The sequence below is a fragment of the Rhipicephalus sanguineus genome, chromosome 2 (genome assembly GCF_013339695.2).
Source record: "Rhipicephalus sanguineus isolate Rsan-2018 chromosome 2, BIME_Rsan_1.4, whole genome shotgun sequence".
In the NCBI taxonomy this organism is placed as follows: Eukaryota; Metazoa; Arthropoda; class Arachnida; order Ixodida; family Ixodidae; genus Rhipicephalus; species Rhipicephalus sanguineus.
This window is the reverse complement of record NC_051177.1, coordinates 53,893,958-53,921,499: the sequence shown is the minus strand read 5'-3', so window position 1 is coordinate 53,921,499 and position 27,542 is coordinate 53,893,958. Positions and strand designations below refer to the sequence as shown.

The 27,542-nt window shown below is 46.9% G+C and overlaps 2 protein-coding genes across 2 annotated transcripts in view; one reads left to right on the top strand and one right to left on the bottom strand.

Moving 5' to 3' along the window:
* The window catches only part of LOC119382966 (head-specific guanylate cyclase), a 231,646-nt gene extending 221,507 nt beyond the window's left edge, over nucleotides 1–10,139 (bottom strand). The window contains exon 1 of the mRNA XM_037650905.2: nucleotides 10,015–10,139. The gene's annotated coding sequence lies outside the window, so the exon portion shown is untranslated. The remainder of the gene's footprint in view (nucleotides 1–10,014) is intronic.
* Nucleotides 1–27,542, top strand: LOC119382968 (putative uncharacterized protein DDB_G0291608). The gene is made up of 3 exons (XM_037650907.2): nucleotides 1–75; nucleotides 20,557–20,830; nucleotides 26,123–27,542. Exons 1-3 carry the CDS (start codon nucleotides 55–57, stop codon nucleotides 27,088–27,090), a joined length of 1,263 nt encoding a protein of 420 aa, XP_037506835.1. The 5' UTR covers nucleotides 1–54; the 3' UTR covers nucleotides 27,091–27,542.

Sequence of the window (27,542 nt, the reverse complement as noted above, 5' to 3'; positions counted from 1 at the left end):
TCAGTGAAACGCGTCGTCGGCAGAAGCCAAGGGATCTTTTACACGCGCTCACACATGGCTAGAGGCGGCGAACACGTGAGTAGCACGCGGTTTGCGAGCATCACTCATCCATTCACTATTACTTCTCTTCCTTTTCCTTTATTTTCTTATGGAACAGAAGAAACAATTAAGAAGGTTTAAAGACATGCTCGATAACGTAAAAATTTATAGCAAATAATAATAATAATAATAATTGTCGGCGTTTTACGTCCCAAAACAACGATATGATTGGGAGAGATGCCGTAGTGGATGGAGGCTCCGGAAATTTCGACCAATTGATGTTCCTTAACATGCACCTATATCTAAGCACAGGGCCTCTAGCATTTTGCCTCCATCGAAATGCGGCCGCCGCGGCCGGGATTCGATCCCGCGACGTCCGGTTCAGCAGCCAAGCACCGTAACCGCCAGATCACCGCGGCGGGTAATTATCGTAACACGGGAGAAACACGATGGAATGGCAAATCAGTTTTGCTGATACCAGCAAGGTAAATGGTGGATAACAAGCTTTCATTTCGTAACGTAATTGTAGAGATTGTTTTATGGGTCGTTAACTCCAGGTTTGTGTTATAAAGCGGAGATAAAGACAACACGCTGCAGGTCTTATAACGAGCTTTCCATTCCCTGCGTCAGTTCCTTTCATGGATAATAAAACGGATTACGTTCGCATCGCAGTCAGCTAACAAATACGCTAACCACCATCGTGCGTTATACGGGGCACGTAAAAGGCTTATCAAGTTAAGCGGCTATGCGCAATACTGAGATAATACCCGAAGCACTGACCGCAACAAAATGAAAAATTAAGGAACTATCGTACAGCGAAACGGATAGCCAGCCCCTTTAACTGCATAGATATTGTTTTCGTTTACATAACAGTAGATGTCTGCGGCATTACCCCAGAAATGATTGTAGAAAAATGTTTGCAGGATTAACAAAAAGATAACAGCGAGCCACGAGTGGGTGTGAATAATATTTCATGTGCGCTTGGCAAATAAATTCAGATTACCGCTGCGCGCGGTAATTCACAGGCTGGGTGTAAAGCCTCGTGAGATGCCAGTATAGCCACGATATGCACCAACATGTAAGCAAGCAGTTGTGTCATGTAGAATGTCCGTATACCATGGTCTGCAAATCAACATAAACAAGGACGTTCCTCGTTGCTATACGGTATAACGGAGTCGCGGTGTTCCCCCTAGTTTTAATTGAGGCCAAAGTTTGTTTCAGTCAACCACACCGCACACAGCTGTGGTCTGGCTGTTCTTTTTTTTGCTTTTTTTTTTATTGAGATTAGGCTTGCCATGTTTGGCACGTCTTGGCAGGCGATGCAGTACGCCATTCAAGTTAACCGAAATATGAAAGTGGGAGCACATGACGCCGTACATTGTTTATACATTAGCGTAGACATATCCACGGCTCGTTGTCATGGTCACGGAAGCATCTAAAGAGCGGGTGATTTCCGCAGTAACTCATCATAAAACCTATGGTCTTCTATAGTCTTCACACTCAACAATACGCAGGCGCACAGGTGTGTATATAATGGAGTCATTGTGTTGGAATTAGAGATAGCTAACTCTTCTGCAGCATTCCTTCCCAGTCTAAACAACTATCAAGCGACAGCGGTAAACGGTGAAATGTAATCGTCTTAACACAGATAACAGATCAGAACGCGTTTTCAGTAAATTATGCAGATTACATATTCAAACGGCCTCGTATAACACCGATTCCCTAATGGCACGTTTATTTTAAATCCTCTCAACCACCACAGGGCTCTCTTCGTCGCTTATACGAGTATATAGGCTTCGGGCTTCATTAATAAGTTGAGCAAAACAAAAAGTTAGTAAATTTATAGTTTTTATGTACACTGTGACGAGCAAGAGCTTGCTCTGCGCACGCGGCCCCTATTTGCTACATCGCATATTTAAATTCTTGCGCCCCCATATCTTGCGTCACCGAGAAAATGGACCAGTAATTAGCGCGGCGTTGCCCACGTGGGTATGTGAGATGAAACTGTGAGATGAAACATAAATAACGCAATATAACGTTAACTAATGGCTATAACGGTTCCCGCGCTCACCGCAAACAGTAATTACGCTGTGCCCACGCACTGTTTCACCGGCACGGCTAACACGCTTAGCTATAGTAACGATAATTACATCGCAGCTGTGGTCACATCCACAGCAATTCGTGGTCCGCTGATAGCAAAATCCATTTCTTTCCTCACCTTTTTCTTTGTACGTGCTCGGCAGCCTTCCACATTTATATTCCCGCAAGGCACTGTCAGAGGACATGACGTTTTAAACGCGACCGTTCGTTTTACGACACGTTCACAGGCGCCGTCATCAACTAACTGAGCAGTGCGCCACGTCACATATATATTTTTCTTTTTTTTTCTTTCGTACCTTTAGTGAACCAGGTTTAACCAACGTGAAATCTATTTGCGTTAATTTTCGTGCTCTCGTTTGTTTCATAGCTGTCCTTATCGTACGGTGGATGTTTTACGGCATCTATTTCTCTTCGCCGCCAAATTGGTGGTTTTCAGATAGTGGTACACCGTATTTTCACTGAAACTGCTCCCGCTGTTGTTTTCTCGTGGCCGCAGCGTTACTGACGGTGCAATTTTGATTTCGATACTGAAATTTGGAAAGGTTCATTAACTGCAAAAGCCCTATTTGCACGAGGTGCGTATAAACACCTTTGTGAAATGTACGATTCATTCAGTTCAATACTATAAAAACCTCGAGGTGCTCGGGAAGGCTTTCTAAACATCACATGCCCCGCCTTCATGCAAGCCATCTCACGTCTCGTAAGCATCTGATATCACGTAAGAAAGCCAGGCGACAGATAAATCAATTATGCTCGATTTATCTTGAGGCATTTACAGTTAAGTACAACGCTATCTTATGCGTTCCTCTGTTGAACCAGTGCGTGAGAAAAGTTAGGTATGTGACGTAATAAGCTAAGGGTGTGACCACTAGCCCATATAGGCTATTGCTTTGTAACAATTCGACGTGATTTCCTAATAAAAGCTTACGATAACGAAGATGATGATGATGTACAGTTGTTTCTCTTAGCTTTGCCTGCGTGAGTAAATTATCAGTCATGTGAAGATAGTGACGAGTCTCTTGAGTGAATCACTATATGGCCAATCAAGCGCACTCGATGGTTTCTACAGTATGTACACATGACGCTCGTTTGCGAAGTTGTATTTTCCCAATAACTACATTGTTGTGTTAGCGCGTGTAATCATAGAATTGTTCGTCTCCTTCTTTTCTTTTCTAAGTCATCTTGCGTCCGGCTAACCCTTTCACCAACTGGCTTTAGTCAAGGCGTTCAAGAAGTGAGAGAGGTGAAGATAGTTCATTTACAGAAACGGAGAGATCGGTTTGGCTCAGAGTCATCTAGCATGCTACGCTACACGCATTGGACAAAGGTGAGAGAAACGACTGGTGGGGAATGATATTGAACAGAGCCACTTATATGCAAGCACGAGACGCTGTCATCGTTTCTACATGGTTGTCAGTTTTATTTAAGTAATTATCTCAAATAATTTCTAATGAGATACTTGCAGTCTTTGTTGCGCACACTTTCGAAGAACATTATCCTATGTGAACATCTGCGTTAATGTTAACTCTAAAGCTGTTTCGATGATCGCGTAGCCTTTCATGGACATGACACATAACTTGTTGCTTCCTTCATGTTGACGTCGTGGTACTCGAGCGAAAACCGCGTATCCTCGTAGATTATATATAGAGCGCACCTCTTATGTTTATTCATCGGGGTATAGAAGTGCTCAACTTAATACTATCTTTTTAGCAGCGAAGCTCCTTAAGCTGGCCGTTATTTGTGCGGCCTATCAGAAAACTATCATCATCAACGCGTATGTGTCACAGAAATTGGGCAAGTCCCACTACTCACCACTGGTTCACTAAGAGAGAGAGAGAGAAAGCTATAGAAAGAAAGAGAGAGAGAAATATTTGGAGAAATAATGGGAATGCAGACATAAAAAGATAGAAAGACAGAGAAAAATTTAGGAAGAGAGAGAAAGACAAAGAAAAAGAAACACAGAACGAGAGAGAAATGAGCACAGAGTGAAAGAGATAGAAGAAAAAATAGAAAGATCAAGAGAGAAATAAAGAGAAAGACAGAGAAATAAAGGGAAGAAATAAGATAAAAAGAGCGAGAAAGAAAGAAATAGAAAGAAACAGAAAGGAACAGATACAAAATAGAGACAAGAAACAAAGAGAAAGAGAGAGAAGAAAGAAAGAAAGAAAGAAAGAAATAATGAGAAACAAAGAAGCCCAGCCCAGCTGCGCTCTTCCTTCAGGCTCGGCACGACTAGTGCGAAGCAGGGAACGGGAAAGCCAACGGCGGCTGCGAGAAGAGCCCGAGCCGATGGAAGCCCTATACGCCAACGACGACGTGCCCGTAGATCTATGAGAGGTGCGAACGCTCGGTTCTGGAGTTTGGACATCCGTGTCGTGACCAACCTAGCTAAAGCCTAGCGACAACTTAGAAGCAACCAGGTTAGACTTCAGAATCGTCCCGTTTCCCTGTTTCAAGCCTTGCGCCACTTAGTGCAAGCTTCGCCATTTTTTTTTTCTTTCTAAGAACAAAATAGTTAATCGGGCCATCCCTATCACGACGCGTATTTACGTTCTGTGTCAAGCCGCTCTAGCTTTCAACCATTTCACTACTCGGTATTTTCAAGTATTCCCATAAGGCAGGGCGTAGCCAGAAATTTTTTTCGAACCGGGTTCAATCATACTTTATGTATGTTCGTGCGTGCATTTGTATGTGTGCGTGTGTATATACGCAGGCAAAATTGAAAAATTTCGGAGGGGGTTTGAATCCCCAACCCCCCCTCGCCTTGGCTACGCCCCTGCCATAAAGCCGTCTTATCTTTCAGTGATTGACGTGTGCGTGCTTCTTACACTGCGTCCTGAAATATTTTGTTCATGCTCTTGTTCACATTTCTGGAGTAAACAGCTCAGACGAACGACCTCTGCTTGCTAAATATTTCTTTGACTGCATATATGCCTCCACATAGTAACCTGTTCTTATTTGTCATTTTCCTTCCTCGCGATTTGTAAGACTGACTTACACGTGTCCGATGCGTTCAATCGCAGAATGCGAATCTACATGTCTATTCCCCAAGGCGGAACCGACTGGTCAAGCGAGCGCTTCGTTTGCATTCTGACGTCTGACTCGCAAGAAGGAACAATTTTGCAAAGCCAGCATGTCAAGAACGCGTGTCTTCTTTCCTCGTAGCAAAGAGCGAAAAGTGAGGATCAAGGAAAACTTGTATATTCACCCGTCCGCCACGCGTCGGCTTCTGTTCGATCAAGTGCTCGAAGGGCTTAAAATACAAGGATAGTAATAAAACGAAACACGCACGCGAGCGGTATCATTTAAAACTTCGATGTTCCTGAAAAGTGTAGAGCTGAGCTGTCAAGAAAGTATTGCTCGTTTCCCCTCTGCACAACGTTTCGTGATCATCAATTTCTCACTTTGAACTGCATGTCAAAAAAGTCGGGGACGTCCTAGAGTTGGTTCTTTCTCTTTTTTTTCTGGAAGTCAGAAAGGAGTGGGGAAGGAAGGATTGACAGGGGGGGGGGGGGGGGGGGGCGGTGAGTAGGCATGCTTGCACAAGAAGCGCTGTTTGTACAAGACGTAGCCTGTCAAGTCTATCTAAAGGAACCAGCGGGGCACAAAATGTAGCCTCCTCCCAGAAAGCTGGGCTGACGGGCAACACAGCGCGACGTGGCAGCACCCCCCTTCGCATGTCAGCCTTCGAAACCCAAAGCTATATTACTCGCCCTCGTCTCCACTCCTTCGTTTATCTTTTTTTTTTTTTTTGTTTCGCGGGACCCAATTCCTCCACTTTCTCCCGACCAGAGCACTACCGATTATACTGCACTCGCCTTTAGCGGACAGCTGTCGATTCATAATGAAGTCTCTTCTTCCTCTTTAGTTGTTGTTTTCTTTTTTTTTTTACGTAAGCCCGTCGAACGCGTACAACCCTATATACTCCTCTAAAACAAACTCACGAACGCGCGGCGCTCCTCCCTTCGTTCACTCACTCACTCACTCACTCACTCACTCACTCACTCACTCACTCACTCACTCACTCACTCAACCAAGCAACGCGCACAAGGCAGGAGCGAGTGCTTATTGCGTTTCGCGCGATTCACCCTTAAAGGAGAAAGATGGACGCAAAGGAAACAAGGAAGGCGGCTGTCGAGATTGTCGAGAGATAGGTGCGGGGCGGTGACACGAAACCCATTGACCGGTACGTGCATGCACTTGCCCGTTCCCCGCCCACTTGTAGCTTCTTCTTCCCGAACGTACTTATTCTGTGCTTAACAGCGTGGGCTAGAAGTAATAAGCGAAACCTAAATGAAAGCCAAAAGCAGAAAAAAAAACAGTCTTAGTGCGCTTAGTTAAGGAAAGACGAGCGTCGACGAAGTAGGAAGGAGCGCATAAAGGGACGTTTGAATGAAAGTCGGTGGAACTATGAAAGTCTCCGGCTCTCTCACTTTCGGCCTACCTATTTACATCGCGTAATAGCTTCGGAAAGCCTATTTCGCGATCGTAAACATCCCCGCGGAGTGGCTCTTGACAAGGTGGAATTCGAAGAGGTGCGGTGATCACGTGGAGAAGCACGCCGTGTTCAAGGTGTCTAGGCTATCTCGAGGCAGGTCATCAGATTCTGCAGCTGCGCATATAGGTCTTTCCCTTATAGCCTATTCATGCAGTATACGCAGATCGTCTTTCCGTTGCTAGTCAGCGACAACAGTCATCAGGTTGTATGTGCTGCATAACTGTGGCGCCAGAGTCTGGAAATACTGGTCACACCACGAACACTCGCTAAGTCATCAGGAAAGGTCCCTTTGCGGGCTGCTTCCATGGCGTTAGTTCCACTAAGAACGTTTGAAAGACTACAAGAATAAACAGAAGACGTGTTGGCTATAATCCTTAGTGGAAATGAATGGCACCTAACGTACTTTGATGCCTATGGGCGCCGAACTTGAGCCTTGCCTGTCCTTGCTTGTGTCTTAACTCAAGAATTCGTTATAGGCACCATGCATACATTAGGAGCCGCTACAGTCGCGCGCTGCCTTCAGCGCCAAAGCGGCCACGGCAGCAGATTTGGCGGGATAAGGGAGCAGACGACGCAGGCAGCGGCAAGCCACTGCGCCGTGCTTTGGTGCTTTGCTTGTGGCGTTTTCTTTCCCGTTTGCTTCCAAAAGGCGCCAAATTGTTAGCAGCTGTCAGAGAACGTAGCGTTAGCGCGTGTGGATCTTTTCGCCAGACCTCGTGTATATATCCTCAGGCGAACGCGGCAACATAAAATGCATGAGCTGGGTAAGAGAACGGAACTGACGAGCCCGTTGAGCGAAACTGCGCACGCGTAACGCGGGCCGCCTCGCTCACTAAACAATCACAGCTTATCACCCTCGGGCTAACGCGGCAGCGAACTCAGTGGCAGCTTGGAACTGGCGATACCAGCAATTGCACTGTTACGGCCGCTGAATGGAAAAACGCTTTGCATCAGTGTGAACCTGTAGCGCTCAGGAAATATCGATGGATTGTATGCTGGGTGCGCCTCTTGGCATTTTCTACAAAGTGCCTGATGCGCATCCTGCTGTACGGCCCGGGTGTCCAATTAGACCCATCGTTGCTGTAGTGCAATGTAGCATTCATGAATTCTCACTCGCAACGAAAAAAAAAATACCCCATCTATTCACAAAACTCTCTTTTCTCGTCGAACGAGTGCGATTCACCGTTCACGCCGATTCCGCTCATATTCTCTAAATGGAAAGCGGTAAAAACGCGTGCCCGGAGAATTCCTGTAAGTGTTATTGCACCAAACAACACAACAATTATTGCTGGAGTTCGGCATTCCCACGAAGAGCGCGACCGACACAAAACGAACTGCCCACGAAAATACCTCGCGCCGTGACAGCGGGAGCGTGGAGCGAGCAGGGGTGCAAGCGCGAAGCGATGTTTTATGCTATATAATTCTTATAGTCCACCACCTGCGGCTGACTGATCGCGTTGATAACGCGGATGGACCGTCGATCTGGTCACTGGCCAAGCGCGAAAAGCACGAAAAGTATAGCCATCGTAAAAGGCACCGTTCCTCGATTTCGCCCCATTGCGAGCGCGTGAGAGCATCCCGCCAAATCTGCGCTTCTTGCCGCTAGGGACACCTTCGCTCGGGCAGCGGAGTTACGTCTGCACGGAGCCTATACCAGATACATCAAAAGTAAGAACCTCAGATGACGGAACAGCAACCAACAGGCACTTCCTCTCAACGTCAAAAACTTTGAACTGGAAAGAATATCGAGGAAACGTCATGTAATATTAACTATCCCGAACCATCACACTTGAAAGGCTATGGTTCAGCGGGACGCTTTTCCAATTTAATTATGTACCACCCTCTATTTATACTCATACTGCATCTATCTATCTATCTATCTATCTATCTATCTATCTATCTATCTATCTATCTATCTATCTATCTATCTATCTATCTATCTATCTATCTATCTATCTATCTATCTATCTATCTATCTATCTATCTATCTATCTATCTATCTATCTATCTATCTATCTATCTATCTATCTATCTATCTATCACACGGAAAATCTAATGCACTAAGCGCGCTTTTGCATGGTCATGCCTTTCATTGGCCTGATGATACACCAACGGCGTCTACTCACAGGAATGCCTAATAGGCAATTTGCACGTGTAATTTTAATCGAGTGAGTTGGCTCAACGGCTTCCTGCTCAGGAAGACGGCAACTAAACTGAGGAATACTCGGCAAACGTTTTAAATTGCACTATACCTTCCAAGCAATTTACCACCGCGTGACGTGGTACTAGCCAGCCCTTCTGGAACGCGACGCGCTGCGTATGTCTTCTATCTTAGACGTTAAAAAAAAGCGTCGTGCAAACTTCTTTTCCGCTTGCAGCTGCACCAAATTTCAATGCTACGCGGCTTATACCAAATACCGCGAGCTCGAAAAGTAAGCTACATCTTGTCCTAAAGTGCGAATAATTGTCGTCGCGCTTAAAATTTTGCACGTGCCTATACCGCCTTGCATAAAGTAGTTGCCAATAAAACTGGAGGCATTAAGGCGCCCTTAAGACTTCAGTTGTTCCGAGATAATGTTACTTTTTTTCAGATTACACGATTCGTTCTTCGCATGCCGAGATATCTCGCGTGACACCGCACTCGCACGTCGCCACGCGGCAGATGGGAGTAAACATGCTCCTGCGATCTCTAGCTTGTATATTTCGAAATAAGTGTGTCCAACTACTTAAACGCACAATGCTTGTTATTCAAGGCAGACACAACGGTGCGTATAAGGCTTTTCGTTGATCTTTGGAGTGCGGAGGCATAAAGCACCGTCCGTGCGAAAACCCTGAATCCGGGAAAGTGGAGTCTGAAAAGTTGCGAAAACGTGAGAGCATTAAGGCGTCTTTAGACCACATTCTGTGGACACGCTTGCATCCAGAAAACGCCATGGCCTTTCAGCCCTGAGACTGCATCCATGTTTAGTATTCAGCGGAAGCCACCACCGCGAAACAGCTAAAGCGTAATGGCGGCAGCTTTCTCCCCTATTTAGAGAAAAGCCAGACCAACTTCAGAAAGCGATTTACCAAATCCTTCGTCTAGTTTCCTTGGGCAGAATGACTGCGTAAACATAGGCGCACACGCTAAGCCGCTTACGACTGCTTCAGAAACGGGCGGAGTTGATCTATCGGTCTCTTTTCGAAGATACAAATTTTAGTTCACATACTTCAGAGCAAAAAAATAAATAATTATAAAAAACATTACTGTACAAGGAAAAGCACTTGACCAGTAGAGCGTGTTGGCCTTGTTTGTCCTTCCATCTTTACAGCGACACTATATTTAGTTTGCTTTGAAGATAGAGCAACCTGCCCTTAACTAACAGGATCAAACATACCTGTGGGTAACGTAATTTCTCTTGCTTGCGGTCAGCGTTACTTTTTCGTCATGTCGTTGTCGATAACACTAGCGATATCGGCAGCAGAAGCGTTGTGACGTCACGGAAAGCCTTTTCAGAAAGCGAAGCGCCACACAGGGTGCGACGCAAGCGCTTTATGAAATTGAAAACGTGGCCGACGCTCAGTGATTTAACGATACGGCCCCTCGAACAAGGCGACATCTTGACGCGAAATTTTCTGCGGTTAATTCGGCCGTTCGGCGGCGCATCGCGCGGGGCTCGTCGCTACGTGCTAAGAGACTATCTCCTATTTTCATGCCCTAAGCTGTGTATGACGCGTGATAAATCATTTATCACCACCAAGCCCATCGCTCCTTGTTATCTAAGAAATAAGAGATATAGACGTGGCTTCCTGTTCATAGCGCTTTCTTTTCCTCCTTTGCTTTCGTTTTTTGCTTTTGGAGAGGGACGAGACCTTGAATATTATTTCTTCCGTCCCTTTAACATATTTCTTTCATTCGCAAGACCAGCGGCGACTTGTTCTGTTCTTATCTCGACACTCTACTTTTCGTATTTTTTTGCTTAATTGTTCATTGAGCGCTGTGCGCCTTCCGGTGGCAATTTCTAGCCTGCAAGAACAATGATGACAATAACGTTATTACTGTTGTGCACACACATTTTAAAAGTGCTTCGTTCATCTAGCGGCACCCCTGTATATTCATACGGATTCTCGAGAGAACCGGGCTCCCTGTAATCTATCTATCTATCTATCTATCTATCTATCTATCTATCTATCTATCTATCTATCTATCTATCTATCTATCTATCTATCTATCTATCTATCTATCTATCTATCTATCTATCTATCTATCTATCTATCTATCTATCTCAATAGAAAATCACGGGTCCAGCAAGGGGTCCAGCTGACGCGGTTTAGCGGAACTGCGTTCATTGTAAAACAGACACTGTCAGTCATTGTAAAAATGAATTCAGCAGCGATTGTAATGACCTCCTTTAACTTTTTACCCCCGTGAATTGGCTTCTTGTAATGCTAGCCAATCCTGCCCGCTACCCGTGCCGCTAAATGCAGGTGTCTTATCTAGAGTCGCTTGGTGCGGCGGAATTATCATACAAATTGGGTACACGAAGTAAAGAGCTGGTCGAAACGGAAATCGGAATCGTATCGTGGCATCCGCGGCCCCTCGTCGAAATGTAGTCGAGACAAATAGCAGCAATACAACCCACATGCGGAAGGCGGCATTAAGCAATCGAAACTACCCCCCCCCCCCCCCCATTTTCTTTTCACTTATACTCAGCTTGTGCGTACCGAGAGAAATATTTTTTTGAGAGAAGCTTTCATACGTAGACAAAAATTTTTGGGAAGTAAATCATAATATCATTATTTGTTTCCTGGCTCATATAATACCCCATTTATTTATCTGCTATGAAATAAGAAGTCTAATATGGCTGCAAGACAGTACGCATCAGCTTCACCCACGTAGACCGCGTACGGTTTTGTTTTGTTTTTTTCTCTCCCCTTTTTTTTCTCAGGGCTGTCTTACTTCAGCTGAAAAACACAACGCACATATCTTGGTGGATGCTTTCTAGCTTCCACCATCATAAGCTTCCAAAGAAAGAAAGAAAGAAAGAAAGAAAGAAAGAAAGAAAGAAAGAAAGAAAGAAAGAAAGAAAGAAAGAAAGAAAGAAAGAAAGAAAGAAAGAAAGAAAGAAAGAAAGAAAGAAAGAAAGAAGATGTTCTCAATGTTCTAAGGCCTTCCAGATTTGTTAAAACACACGTCATTTTTCTACTTCCATAGCGCACGTTCCATGCGCTGTCTTATGTGCCTACTTTTCAATACATCACTCATCAGACGCTAATTCACGTTCCACAAAACTGCCTACTTTAAACGTTACGAAACTTTTACGAAACCATTACAGCCGGCTACACCACACCTGGAATCGTCCCACATAAGGAGTGACATCATGCCCGACAGGGTGTCTGTGGACAGCGTTATCGCAGTAATCGAGGCCGCAAAGCTTTCCGTTTGTAAAAGGAGCACGTCTGTGCTTGAACGCAGTCACTGATATTACGTGCTTTATCCCATCTGATATCATAGCACTGATCCTATGTACACACTGGCCGGTGCCTATTCTTACGAACCTCTTTCGAGCACAAGACAAGAGGAAAGTTATTCTTTTTCTCCGCATATTGTTCACTTAACAAAACTGAATCGCCGCACGTGGTAAGGAAAATGACTCTTAACTATATACCCGGTCACGCTTCGCTGGCTCCTGCTTGTTCTAAGGAAGCTCGCTCGCAAACTTGTACTTCCTACACCCGCCGCTTTCTTATTGCACACTGACACGCGCTCTCCGTGGAACTCTCGGGCACGTTCTGTCCGAGAGCGGTTTCCTCTTGTCTAGAGTGCGCGACGAAGAAGGTCCTCTTTGTCGACAGAGTCCGGCATGTTGTGTTTCCCGCACGGCTTCTCGACCGCTCGGTTGTCTCTTCCTCCAGATGTTCGGAGTTACGAAAGTATAAACAATAACGACGACGCAACGATCTCCTTTTTCTTTTCTTTCTGATACGCACTCTCCACATTGTCCACATTTCCCGGTAGGAAAGGAGATGGAGGGAGGAGTGGAGGAACCATGAGGAACTTAGAACAAGCAAGATTTTTTTCCCGTCCTTATTACACTACCCATCTCCGACGCTCTTTCTCGACTGCGCCGCCGTGCGAAAGTGATGGGGGCAACGCGTCCGCCGTCCTGTACACTCTAATTTTCGAGACGTCACAGAATGAAAACGAGAAAAAAAAGGGGCGGCTGTAGTTCAGTTTTGGGCGAGAAGTTCGGCTCACCTCTTCTTCGGTTTGTGTTTGTGTGTGTCGCGGTTATAAATAGGCGCGCGCCAGTACCTTCCGCACTAAACTGCCCACGCTATTTCAACGAGCGCGGCAGATGCGCGACCAGGAAGCTGACCTCCAGGGTTCGGCCAGGTCAGCCGGTCCCCGTTCCTCCGGAGGCGCATCGCCTGTTTCACGATCTGCTGCTCCCACGTAGACGTCCCGCTGCTCGGGCGCTGTCATTCCGAAGAAACACGCCTCCGCGACCTCTCCTCCCGTGCGCAATCGGCTCTCATGTGAAACCGAGCGCCTATAGAGGCGTATCCGGGCCACTCTTGTCTGAATTTGCCACCCGCTTCGAAAGCTCTACAGTGTAGAGTATACTTGATCAGAGAAGTAGAATGCTGCGTGCCCGTGTGCAGTGTTATACCACCCGAGGACATGTCTATTTAAAGTTGGCCCCCTGAGCGGTGATCAGAAGCCGAGAGCATTCGCTCCCGCTAGTACACACCGTCGTGATATCGTTCGCGGACAGTTCTGTTTACGAGCCCTCTTCGAATAGCGTAGTAATTCTTTCCATCTTACCAGTGTGCACGCTGCGCGTTTCCGTATACCCTAAAGATTGCAGCAGCAAAACTTCCGGTTGAGCGAGAACGTCCTGTATGACGTCACCGGTAGAGCGGCACCTCGCTGTCCACTCTGGTTCTGGCAGTACTGATGCTGGCAAAAAAGCGAGAACCACGAAAGCGGCATGGCGTAGGTTACTGCCCCCCCCCCCCACCCCCAACCCCAATGACACGGGCCTAATGATGACGCTGGCCAAATAGCGGTGAAACACCAGGTAGTGCCTTCACATTCACTAAAATTTTACGGTGGAAATGTGGCGTCACACGTGACGTTTGTGCAAAACCGGAAGTTTTGCTGCTGTGCTCTATATGTCGCTTGTGGGCCTCGATAGACGGGATACATTCCTCGACGAAGCCCGCGGGGTCTTCCATTTAAAGCGCTATCGCGAATGATCGTCAGCAGCAGTACCCGCGCGCTTTGATTATCGCCGCGATTTTCCGGAAACGGTTCTTTCAGAAGCAGCAACTGAAAAACGGCGAGATCAGTACAAAACGCTGCGTGAGTCGATCGTGTACGCTCGTGCGCCTTATCAGACCGGACCGGAGGACAGAGAAGAGTAACGTTAGGTGTGTAACGCCCATTTTTCCTGACAACAGCCTGTGAAAATGAGTAGGAAAATGATAAATTAAAGGCATGAAAGTTAACCAGGACTATGCCCACAGGTGGGTATGCACTGCAGGAATTGGGCAAGCCCCACTACCGAGTACAGCAGGTGCGAGCGTTAAACGAAAACTGCTCGGCGAAGTGGAGTACGTGAAAGAGAGAGAGAAAGAAAGCGAGAAAGGGGGAAAATCGATAGAAATAAATAGACATAAAAAGATAGAAAGAGAGAGAAAGAGATAGGAAGAAATGGACACGAAAAAGAGATAGAAATAAACAGTGAGCAAGACAGAAATAGAAAGAAAGAGAGAAATAAAGAGAAACAAGGAGACAGAGAGATAGAAAGGGAAGAAAGGGAAATAAAGATAGAAAGAGCTAGATATTGAATAAAATTTCTAGAGAGAGAAATAAGAAAATATGAAGAAAGAAATATAAAGCAACAGGTACAGAAAACAGATGCAAGAAACAGAGAGAAAGAGAAGAAATAAATAAATAGAAACGAGAAAGGCCACCCCAGTTTCGCTCTTCCTTCAGGCACTGGACGAAGGGCCCCACCCACTTTAGTTGCTAATAGGAATAGTTAATAAACGTTCATTCTCTCTCTTCCTTCAGGCTTGGCACCACTGGTGCGACGCTGGCATAATATCTTATTTAGATCATCTACAGATGTGCGGAGGTCAAAAGTGCTGTATTTTCAAAGGACGGGCTCTATGGTGCATACAGGAGGTGCTCTGTGGTTTCCTCGACACTGCAACCGTTGCATTAAGAACTATAGACCACTCCAAACAAAGACTAGTAGTGAGATTTACACCTCTAGGTATGCAGCTAAAATGAAATCACTGCTTTTCTTTGTAGGGGGCCATATATTCTCGTAGGAATACATATCTATGTCCGCACGTTGTCCTCATAGACGGCATTAGTTTGCTGCGGACGTACCAGTACGGACCGCTGCACAGAATAGACCCGACGTGTAGCTTTCATATGCCACAGGGATTAACCAGACAAGATGAAACTTGCATTCACCGGCTGAGACTCGACGTTGCCTATACGAAATACTTCAAGCACAAGATCAGGCAGTCGGACTCACCCACGTGCACCACATGTAACACTCGGGAAGACCTAAGGCACGTACTCTGCGACTGTTCCCGTTACGACGCAGAACGACGGATTCTGAAGGAGGCACTTCATTTGCAACGCGGCTCGAGCTTGGAGCTGCGGCACCTTCTCGGCCCGTGGCAAGACAGCAGTTGTGCGATGCGCAGCACAAAAGCGCTGTTGGCGTTTTTGAAGAACACTCAGCTCAGCCAAAGCCTGTGAAGGACTCTTCTCATGTATATATGTGTGTTTGTGACTGTATGTACTATTTGTGTGTATATGGTGTATATGTGATCATGTATATACCATAATCACCCGACACCTGGAGTAGCAAGCCAGGCGACAAACCAGGCTAACCTATCCGGGCATTTCATTAAAGAATCTTATCTCTCTATCTCTCTGCGGACGTAATCTTACTTCGGCACAAAAGCCGTAAATCGATCAGGACAACTGTGTTAATGATGTGTGTGTGTGTGGTGTGGGTGTGTGTGTGTGTGTGTGTGTGTGTGTGTGTGTGTGTGTGTGTGTGTGTGTGTGTGTGCGTGCGTGCGTGCGTGTGTGCGTGCGTGCGTGCGTGTGTGTGTTGTGTGTGTGTGTGTGTGTGATGTGTGTGTGTGTGTGTCGTGTGTGTGTGTGTGTGTGTGTGTGTGTGTGTGTGTGGTGTGTTGTTTTAGTATGTTAGCACCTAAGAAATGAAGTGGACCAAGGCGAGCTATCCTGTCCTTACTACACACCATTGTCGTGGGGCATATTTGACGAAGAGTAGACGGCGCATTACCTGAATGAAAAGCGTGCGTTTCATTCTAAAGATTGCGGTTGCGCGTATGTTGGACTGACGAGTGTAGTGTCGTGGGGTGGGTAGAAATCAAAGAACAGTTGACACGTGAGTTAATCGAAGCAGCTAACATTGAAATGTTATTGGCCAGACCTTTGAGCGCTGTTTCCACGTATCAACCATCTGTAAAGGAATTGTCATTTTTGAATCGCCGTTTTTGATATGACGTCACCACGAGGGACGTACGAAAGAGTTCATGTTAAAAACGCGTATGCCTCTCAAATAAATAGTTGGAAGTTAGCGCCTCGTGCTAATTGTCGCTCATGCTCTTGCTAGCTTTTTTAATTATTAGCACTATGTGGGAACCCATTGCCAATTGGATTTTCTTACATATTCTCCAAGAAATTGTTCAAACGATATAATATTTATAAGACCATAAGTTTACAATTATGCTCTAAGATAGACTGCGATCTTTATAGAAAATAAATGGCCCTTATCTTAATTTAAGTGAAGCTACGCTCCGTTATCATATGTGTCCAGTATAACTCTTTACTTGAACCATAACGACGATCTCTTTTTAGGAGCCTTTTCATGAATATTCTTAAAACCGGAAGTAAGTGCTCGACCGGAAGTGCTTGGAAGAGAAACAAGAGCGTCACTCGGCGCTCGTGCCGCTAATAGATGCCTCAGTGTCTGCATACAATGCACATATGTATAGGTACATGGCTTCTCTATTGTATACGCGCCTCATTTCATATTGCACTCTACATATGCATGGGTATTACAGCATGTTGGTTTCCATGCCGCGCGGTAACATCTCCAGCGCTTCTCTCGCACGCACTTTTCCTGCACCTTTTGTTTTCCACCACATCACTGCCACGAATGGTCATTTCTATTTTTATAATGCGCACTCTGACTCCCTTCGCGAGACAGTATTTCGAATCCGCGGAAGTGAACGGGAAAAGGCGTTTCCGTTTCCTCTTGTATGGCGTGATCTGCTATTCGCGATCCCGTCCAATCGTGCGTTGTTCCGGTCGAACGCCGTGGAAATTACGAGTCGACACGCATGCCTCCCATGCAACGGTTCGAGAGTACGGAGGCGACACCTGGCCGTTTTCCGGAGATCGCCCGAAGGCCCTCTTCTCGGTCACGTGATTATATGTAGCACCGCGTGTAATATTGCCACGATGAGGAGTTGGTGGCTTCACCGAACTTTCCTCCTCGCCTTTCTTTTTTTTTTTTGGCGAAGGACGTGGCGCTCGCGGTAGCCACCTCAGCGAGGGGTATCTCTAACAATACGTCGACCCAATCAACGCCGCCGCCAAAGAGACGGGTTGCAGTTATATATAGAAGCCAATTTGAGGTCGCACTCCGGGTGTAGCTGGGCCTGACCTTCGCCCCCTTCCAAACGACCCCCCTCTTTCCACAGCCCGCCGACCTACTCGTCTTGTAGAGGCCCACAATGGGTCGTGCGTACGACGCGGCCCCTACGTCACGACGATCACCTTACCATGCAATGGCCGAGAGTTCGAAAAGAGAAAAGAGAAAATAATTTCATGGTGGGTCAGCAGTGGCTCCCGTCGTCGACCCAGCGGACGTGACTTTCCTCTTGGTTTCAAGCCAATCGTGGCCGAAGCCATGCCTGCATGGCAGGGTGCCTTCGTCATTAGGGCTAATGAGTTGCGGTAGCCACGCAGCTCACGCGGCTTCTTTTCCCATACCGCACCTTTCTCCCCGGTCTCTGTATTCTTTCTACCTACGATTGTGAACAATGTAGAATCGTGTAGTAATGACCCAGGATTAGCTTGTGCAACGCCAAGAACGCCAAACGGATGCACTGATTCTTAATTAATATGCAAGCCCATGCATTGCCGAGGCTTATAAATACTGAGGGCGCACCAATTGCGAATAAAATAAAATAAAATAATGATGGTGCAGTATAAAGTACACTACAGGCTGTTTCTGAACCGAGCGCGTTCTAAATACGGCGGGCCGAAAGCTGAGAACTGAAACGATAAACACGATCAAAGCACACGTGCGGTACGTGTCATGGTGAAGTACACAGTGTACTGAATTCTGGATTTTTTGTCTCATTGTGCGCGATAGCGGTTACGGACACCGGCGACGGTGGACGACCACGCCACCAAAATGGGCTATAGACCTCGTAACAGATTTCGCTGTGAAAGGAAAGCGCTACTGTCAGAGTAGCATATGTTTTACATGCACCGAATAACAAAACAAACATAACACAGTTTTAAGCTGCCAGACGCAGTAAGGAAGAAAACAACATTTTCAAGCTGACACAAATGCTTCTTTATTGCAGCGAAACGAAACGAGTGGCTGGTTAGTCTGTGCTCACACCATTGTCTTGAGCATGACGATTTGCTTTCTTGCGAGCTGCTTCACTTAGGTTCTAAGATGAAGAAAGGAAAAGACAGTGCCTGCATATACTCTTGTGATTTCGAGTTCCCTCTCTTTTGTTTACAACGCATGTTTCTCTCAGCATCTGCAGCTCCCTCAGCTATATAGTATATGCACGACACGCACTTGGCCGCGCGCCACGAAGCGACACCGTCTGTGTTGTCAGTGCAATAAGGGGTATTCACACGAGGGAGAAATCGGCGGGGGACACGGGGGGATTGCGGATCACGTGACCACGTCGTCACGGATTAGGGAGTAGGCGCGACCTCTAGGAGACGGGGACCTTTTCCCCGACAGGCACAAACGATCCCCCGGCGGTGGGGGATATGGCGGAATTTCGGGCTCTTGTTTGGCCACATTGTTGCACTTGCTCCTGCAGAGAGCGGCAGTGGGTGTCCAGGGCCCGTATTCTCAAACGATCGCAAAAGGCGATAGTATCGCGTTTGGTGACGTAGAATTTGATGCGTTCAATAAGTAAAAAAAAAACACTTGCCTGTGACGTCATTGTTGCAACTGGCCGTTGGTAGTACGAATGTCTCACATCACAGGAGTGAGCGCACCGTACGAGCGCAGAGCAACCCGAGTGCGGCGTTTTCGAGCGTGTGCTGCTGCTTCTACGCAGTGGCCAGGCTTGGCCAGCTTGGCTGTGGCTACTTGAAGTATAAGACGTGTTGAAAGTGCTTTCAACGTTTTTTTGTTCGAATATTTAATGCACAGTATAATATTTAAAGAATGCAACTTTGCGTGAAACGTATTTTCGTTGAGAATTTAACACGGCGTACTCGGAGAGTTCAGCTGTAGCGTGCCGCCGCAGCGACATCGTCTCAGGATCTCAACATGTTGCCGGCTCGCGATAAGCCACGCGAGCAACGCACGGTTCATGTTCCTGGGACGTTCAAACCACGAAAAAACACGCGCTGGCAAAGAACGAGTGCTGATAACACCCCAAGGTAATGTTCGATGAAAGCTTCAGCGTAAAAAATGCTGCGTATATCCACCGAGGATTGAATACTAGAAGCTACCGCCTACGTCACTGAAATGATAGACTTCACCACGAACCGACGGTTAACGGTGACTTCGTTTATTGCAAATATGTCGAGAGCACCGTCGAGCACCATGACGCAAAATTGACGTCGGCGGAATTACCAGATGGCGCGCTAACTTTTCCGGTTTGCTCAATAGCCAATCAGCGCGCACCAAAGGCGATACTTTTGCGATTGTCGCCTTTTGAGAATACGGGTCCAGTCTGCAGCTGCATCGTCGTCTGCAGCTCGTCAAACGGGTGGTACAAGCCACCAGAGTAGTCTAGTAACATTGGTCTCCCCCTCCGTTTGCCTCGTTCGCGTGAGTGGGGGACATTTGTGGAGACTTCTCCTCGCGAGCTGACGTCACTAAACCCCGCCTTTATCCCTCGAGCATTTGTCCCCCGTCTGAATACCCCTATAGGAGCACTTTGATCGTCCCGAAGGACAGCGGTCGCATCAAAATAATTTAATTATATAGCTTGTGTGGCGCGCGTAGTGATGTCTTTTGTGTATGTATGTGACTGGTATGCACTATGGGCATCGTCTGTCTCATATCACTTTCATCTGGAGTAGCATGCTAGGGCTATAGCGCCGGATTCATTCAAGAGCCCCCCTCCCCCCTTTGTGCAGCCCCACTGCGTTACACCGTCTAATATATTCTTATTTCTTCATAAAAGAAGGCAAGATGCGCAGATGCGGGCACAAGAGAACAAGAGAACACAAACGCCGACCATTAGTTGAAAGGGCGCACTGCGGCGGAAAAGAACACGAAACTTATCTGCTCAGCGCCACCTGTCAATCCGGCGTACGCGGGGTTCTACTTGAGAGATAAGTGTTAAAGCGTTAGTTTAATCTTCACGTAAGTTAATCAAAGGCTGGCTCAAGCATGCATATAAACTATTATTGATTGCCAGGCCTCGACCATTCGGCGTGGCTCCTCATTCTTGTGCCTGCGTAACACAGTGCATTCATTCATCGAATTATCCGGTGCATTGCCTCGTTCTCATCTCTCGTTTCCGTGTTTGTTCGCCTTGCTTTCTTTTATGAGGGACCCTTACGAACTAGCTTAGCTTCCTGTCCTTCTTATTTGCCTCTCTGGCGCAAGTGCACTTATATACATTTCACAAGCTGACAGCCGAGACATTCCTCGCAGCGCTGCGTCGGCGCGGCACTGGGAGCGCTCCTGTGGCTGGCGTTGCTGAGCGGCACCTGCAGCGGCTACCCAGGGTCTTCGTCGTGGCAGGTGCTGGCGCCCGGCGCAATGCCGGCGGAGCACAAGATGGCCAAGGCGTTCGTCGTGCACCTCCCCATCCACACGACGCAGCTGGAGCCCGTCGAAGAGCAGCGGCAGCCTGCCACCGTCACGACGCCGCAGGGGGGACCGACCTACAGTAACGGCGGCTTCGAGACGCACGGACAGAACCATGGTTCGTTGAAGAAGCGCTTGCGCCGTCGCAGGAGGAGGAGGAAGTACTACCGAACGCGCAGTTCTCCCACGAGCGTAGGGCCCGATGCCACGTTCGCAAAGCGCGGTGTGCGAGTGCGAAAGACGAGACCGGCTGCAATGTGATTACGGCGTACCGGTATACCTTATCATGCGCAATGGTAAACTGCGCCAATACACTACAATAAGGCACTATAGTACGAAATAACGGTGGTGGCTTTGAGAGGCGAGTATATGGGGCGTGAAAATCCATTATTGGTTTATTAGTGGCGCGAGCACCGAGTGACGCTCTCGTTTCTCTTCAAAGCACTTCCGGTCGAGCACTTCCGATTTTTTTTTCAACATTCAGAAATAGTCTTCTAGCAAACTGAAATTTATGCCTCTGGTTCAATTTAAGAATTACATTGGATAAATATGATATCGGAGCGTACCGTTACTTAATATAAGAGCCAAATAGCGGTCTGGGTGATTAATTAAAAGTAACTAATTGCGTTCCATGAAAGATTGTGAGCAGCTCGGATCGTTGCGGCGCCTGGCGGAGCAAATGTCAACAACGCTCTTCTTTCTACGTGGCCTCCGCGATCTGCTTCGGAGAGCGCGAAACAAAGTCAACCCAAGAAATACACCAGGGCAGACGAGTGCCGACGTGCGAGACACCTACAAAGTCAAAGATTAGGAAATTTATTTTTTTAGAGCATTCCCCACACATTGGTCATACACGCGTGGTTGAAATAACAGCCTCGTGACATCGCACGAAAATCTAGCTAAAGTGTAATGAAGAACAATGCTTCTCTCTCATGTTGCAAGTATACGCGAGGGGCCTTGGTACCGGCGGGGGCTTTTGCATTGTACGGCAAATAACGGCATGTTCTATTGTACGCGAACGGCACGTGTCGCGCAGGTGTGTCCTTTTGCGTTGTCGAGAGCTGGTGCAACATGCGGCAGAACTTGAGAGAATCTTTTTTGTGAGAAGCGGCGGCCCGTATTCCCAACGGCCGTACACCAGCATTGAAAACGAGATTGATAGTTAGTATCTTGAGATAATTGAGTGTGCAGTGTTGGACTGCTGCACTTACAGTGGCCAGATATCCATAACGTCAGAGTACAAAAACAAATTATCATTCCCATAACTTCTCCCGACGCGTTCTTCCGTATATAGCAGCAATCCTCACAAATAAGCATCAAATGCATGGCATGAAGTTGCATACACGGCACCTCCCGAAAGCACCAAACTTTTAAATAAAAACTGGTCCCGTTACTTGCAGCACAGAACGGTATGCTGCTCAGGGGATTCGGCAAACCAAGTGTTAGTATAGCCAATCTCAGGGATAAATTTACAATCTGAGACAAAACAAGCGGCATTTACGCATCCAGTAATTTAAGACGTCGGAATACCGGCACATACGTCACACATATGATAAGAGGTTAGAAAATTTTTATTTTTAATTTGGAAAGCTTGATCGTTTAGGCATTTAGCACACGTAAATGTCGCTGGAATATTCTTTGACGAGGTTGTCAAAATTGGGTAACTTCTGCAGCCAGTTTAATGATAATAATAAAAAAAAAATTGTTGGGGTCTTACGCCCCAAAACCACGATATGATTATGAGGGACGCCGCAGTGGAGGTCTCCGGAAATTTTTGACCACATGATGTTCTTTAACGTGCACATAAATCTAGGTACACCGGCCTCAAGCATTTCGCCTCCATCGAAATGCGGCCGCCGCGGCCGACATTCGATCCCGCGACCTTCGGTTCAGCGGTCGAGCACCACAACCACTAGAGCACCATAACGGGTATGCAGCCAGTTTCAAGGCATAATCGCTCCCCGCCCCCCCCCCCCCTCTCCACCATGACCCCTCCAATCACTACAACTCTGCGAAAAAGCTGCTCTATACATCTCATGCAACATTATTTCTGCGTTTACATGAAGCTCATTTCAGACACATTCAATCGCTGTATTTAAAGATGGCGGACGCCTGCTCATGCGCATTTTCCTGTTATGTACCTCCTAGGAGCGTGTTTCATGCACCTATATATATACATATGCAGCAGTCCATTAACATTAGCAAGATTTATTATTTTTCCGTGTTATTAACATGGTCGCATGCATTTATATGATCTCTTGTTCAACCATCACAGAAGTCCCTATATGCGGAGTAACGAGGGCTGTTGGCTACCATTTCTGTGTTTCTCCTACACGCTTTGGTCCAATAAAGCTAAGCAGTGGTGGCAGACGTTTCTCAAAAGTCACATGTTCTTCCATTTTTTTTTACTCGTATTATTTACTAGTGGAGTCAATTCAAAGTTTATTGTCGTTGTGCAGCAGACGGCGTGAACATGGCGAGTGTGCGTTAACTGGTCCTGAAAACCCAATTTCTCATACCTACTTCATATGCACAGTTTTTTTTTTGCGTTTTTCTTTTCTTTACTGAATGCACCGAATGGTCAGACGTGAACGTGTCGTTACATCTATATGTCACCTATAGGCCTGTGCAGAATTCTCCATTTAGGGGGTTGGGGGGGGGGGGCAATATTCACCACAGCCCCCACCCCTCCCTGGTGGAGTCTGAAAGAAAATGAGCTCGGCAATGGATGCAAAAATGACAAATGTCGGGAGTAAACGGTTCTTTGAATGCAGCGTCAGGGGTCTTTGGTTGCCTTTATCGTCAAGAAACATGCTTATCCATAACCTAGATGTCACCACATTTCTGTCCAACTGAATATTGTCTTGAAGTTGGCATTAATTTCTTTGCCACCGTGGCCGCTAACGAGCGCAACAAACTTATCACTTATGACAAAAAAGTGAGAAAGTTGAGTGTGGCAAAACTGAGCTGCGAGCGTTTATTTAACACTATGTGCTATACTGCTGTTACATGATATTGTCGGCGTACGAATGATTTCGAATGCATGTGCACACTGAATTAGGGACTCGTCTCCACAACAGTTGACCGAGAGCTTATTTTGTGCTACAGACTCGTCAGCTTATGATAACTCGAAACGCGGTGAAGCCTGCACGAGGTATATCGTTATACGAGCGGGATAAAAAGAAAAGAAGCGCAACAGAAGATGCGAGAACAGTGTGATACATAAACAATGTAACGCTTAAAAATTAAATGATGGGACGCCTGATGTAAACACTTAATCGCTTATTGTGCAGAAGTGTATTCGTCAATAGTATTTTTTCAATAGCTTGAAAGAAACACGTCATTTTGTATTAATACAGTATTCACTCTGTATATGCATTTTATACTACGCAGAATTGAGGCAATTGTTAGGACCCAAAGCACGTTGCCGAGGACGCAAGTGTGATGTTACGGATTCCATGGCATTTTTTTGTATTCTAGTTATCTGCGCACACACACACGCACACGCACGCACGCACGCACACACACACACACACACACGCACGCACGCACACACACACACACACACACACACACACACACACACACACACACACACACACACACACACACACACACACACACACACACACACACACAAGGAATGTTTTCAAAATTTGCAAGATTCAATTTTCGTTAGCTCTAGCACGCGCTATGATTCTTCGCTGTAAATGAACAATGAACTGTTTAAATATATCCAAGCAGAGACTCTTTCAGCATTCACTCGTGCGAGAATACCAGCCTGGCGTCGCACGTATCTTCATTTTATTTTTATTTTTTTGCGCTGACTTGCAAAAATTCCCGTAAGAATGAACTTTTTGTGTCTCGTATGTGCGAATGACTCACAGATCGAGTCGAAATTAACGCTTCACTTAAGCTTCAGTGCGAGATGTTTCTAAAGCAAGGATAACACAGGCTTTATGCACTCTGAAGCTGCATGAAGTTCTGCCCAGAGTTCGAAACTCAAATACAGCACAGTAAACGAACAGTTCTAGGCGGGCTACGACGGCAAGGTGCGTTGTACCACACGTTTCGTTCGCGTAAACTTAATGCTTGGGTATAAGTTGTTGTCCCTCAGGACCAAAGAGTCGCGTGCTGGTGGCCTGCTGTCCAAAGGACGAGTGACAGCGGCCTCCCGGTGAGTTGCTGAAAGCGACCATCGAATTGAGTTAAGGGATCGATTAAGGGATAAGTGGACAAATAGTCTAAACCACTGTGATATGATCAGAGAGATAGAGAGAGAGAAAGGCAAGGGAAAGAAAAGGAGGCTAACCAGATTGCACCCGGTTTGCTACCCTACACGGGGGGAGGGGAGGAAGAGAAAGGAAGAGGAAAAGGGAGGACAACTACGCTCGCGTGCATAGCAGCGTTCACCGCGCATACCCAGAAGATTTCAAACTGCGAACTGTTACAGAGTACGGCTCGACTTCGGCTGCCTTAGATGAAGTAGACTGCATTTGATGATGTCAATGAAGGATTGCAAGGACCGCGGCTCCAAGGTATCCAGAAACTGCAGATAGCCGTTGCAGATAAATATGTGCTTCCAACGATCAAGTGAATAAGGGTAAAATACAGGCAAGAACTCGCAGCTCCTCAAACACTCAAAATAGTGGACGAACGATAGAAACAGAAAGAATATAATCGGCCGCGTCTGCTTAATTGTCCTGCTTTAGGGCATATGCAAGACGAGACGCGACAACGGCAGAGAATATAATTTTAAACCGCGCGGCCTGAATGAAAAAAAAAAAAGGTGGCGTCATGGAGCAGCAGTGTGTGGGTGATTTCTTCTATATACTGCAGTAACTGCATGGTCATTGAGAGATATGTCAAAGAGGCATAAGAGCCGCGCTCCAGGCTTCCACAAAGTGAAATTACAGAGGCTATAACAGAGGATGTCTTGGTGTACGACTCGCACATATCGCCGAGGCGAGATGTAATATGAAAACGCTAGCAATGAGGGCTAGTTGAATTATATTTAGATTAAACAGAAACCAGGACAGACGCAAAAAGGGGCGGGAGAAAGTCATATATATTATATATACATGTTGGAAGCAACAATACATACCACAGCAAAAAATAAAAGAAAAGAGTGCAGCAGGAAGGGCGAATAATCACGCTAGTCACAAGTTCAACAAGCAGGCGATAAAGTAACTTTCAACGTTGCTCCTTGCTGACTTTTATTTATTATTTTTTGTTTTCTTGTGTTCCTCTTGGTTATTTCATCAATGCATTGGTTTCCGCCATCATGAAAGCGAATGCCATCTGATAAATAAAACTATATGGAACTAAAGCAAACAAGTATAGGACGGTTAAAACAACGACCAGCCAACTGATTTTGATTTATCTCCTTTCTTTTATTTGCACTTCGCAGTTAGTCGAGAGCCGCTACAAACGTCCGAAGCCGACGACCTGAAGAAGTTGGTGATACTGGTGCGGATTCCCCAGGAGCAGCCGGCCGCGCTTCCCCCACCTCCGCCGCCGCCACCCGAAGTGAAACGACATCCCGAGCAGGACAAGGCAGCCTACGACATCCAGGTGGACCAGAAGTTGCCCATCATCCTGATAGCGCTCGACAAGCCACTCTCCTCCCACGCCAAGGTGCAGTCCGTGTCCGCCTGGAAGGAGCCGCTGCCTAGGCCGGCTTCGTCCAAGGAAGACCGAAGCAGCGGCAACAGCAAGGAGTGGAGGCCCATCATCTACCCCAAGAGACAGCGGCAACACAGCACGCAGCAGCGCCAGTGGTCCCGCTGGAACAAGAACCTGGACCGAAGGACACTGTGGACCAAGGAACAGCGGCAGTCGTCGTGGAAACCAGCCGCACCTTCGAGCGACGTCGCGCCACCCGCCGCACCCGCTAAAGAGCAGCGCAACGATGGCGGCTCCAACGAAGCCAAGCTACTGCTGCTCCTCGTTCACGAGAACGGCCCCTCCAGTGGAGACAGAAGCAAGACCTGGGAGCCGGTGGTGGCTCAGCAGAACCTGAACGAACCTGAACCTTGGCGGCCGAGGAACAAGCCTTCCCAAGAACACCAGCAGCACATCGCGACGGACGGGATGCAGAAAAGTTGGCGCTCTGCAGGATCTTCGCACGGCTGGGCGCCGTCGCAGCAGAGGAGCTGGCCGCAGCAGCAGCAGCAGCAGCAGCAACAACAACAACAACAACAACAACAACAACAACAACAACAACAACAGGAGCAGCAGCAGCAGCAGCCCTTTAGGCCTCGTCCGGTAGTTTGGCATTCGGGAGTGCCGAATAGTTCGTCCCGCGGTTCATCTTACAACTCGTTCACGCAGAAAAGGAACCATTACGACCATTTCGCCTCCGCTCATCGATACTAAATATCAGCGTGGCGTGCCAAGAAAGATTTGTTCCTATCGATCGCAGTACACAAATCTGTCGTTATCGTTGAGCAGGAACGTATACCACGCAGCTGCTCTAAAAGACCCTGCAGAATAACGCGAGAAATGACAGACCGGTCGCACTACACGGATGCGCCATTTAGAGCGCGCTACGGTATTCGAAATATAGCGTGCGGACAACTTGCGCGCGACGCTGTCCAGTCGTTGTGCAAGTTCTTTTGTACATACCGAGATCATCTAGCTATCTGGCGGTGCCGGATTCACCGCACGTGGTTACCTGAACGTGTATACTAGCTGCAGCATCCCTTGTCGCGTATACACTTCATGGCGCGCGAGACACCTCTTATGCTCGCGCAAGGATTTCCATGTCTTTTGTAAATGAATGCTTCACTGCAATATCCAGCATGTTGTCATTTGAATAAATACAGCGA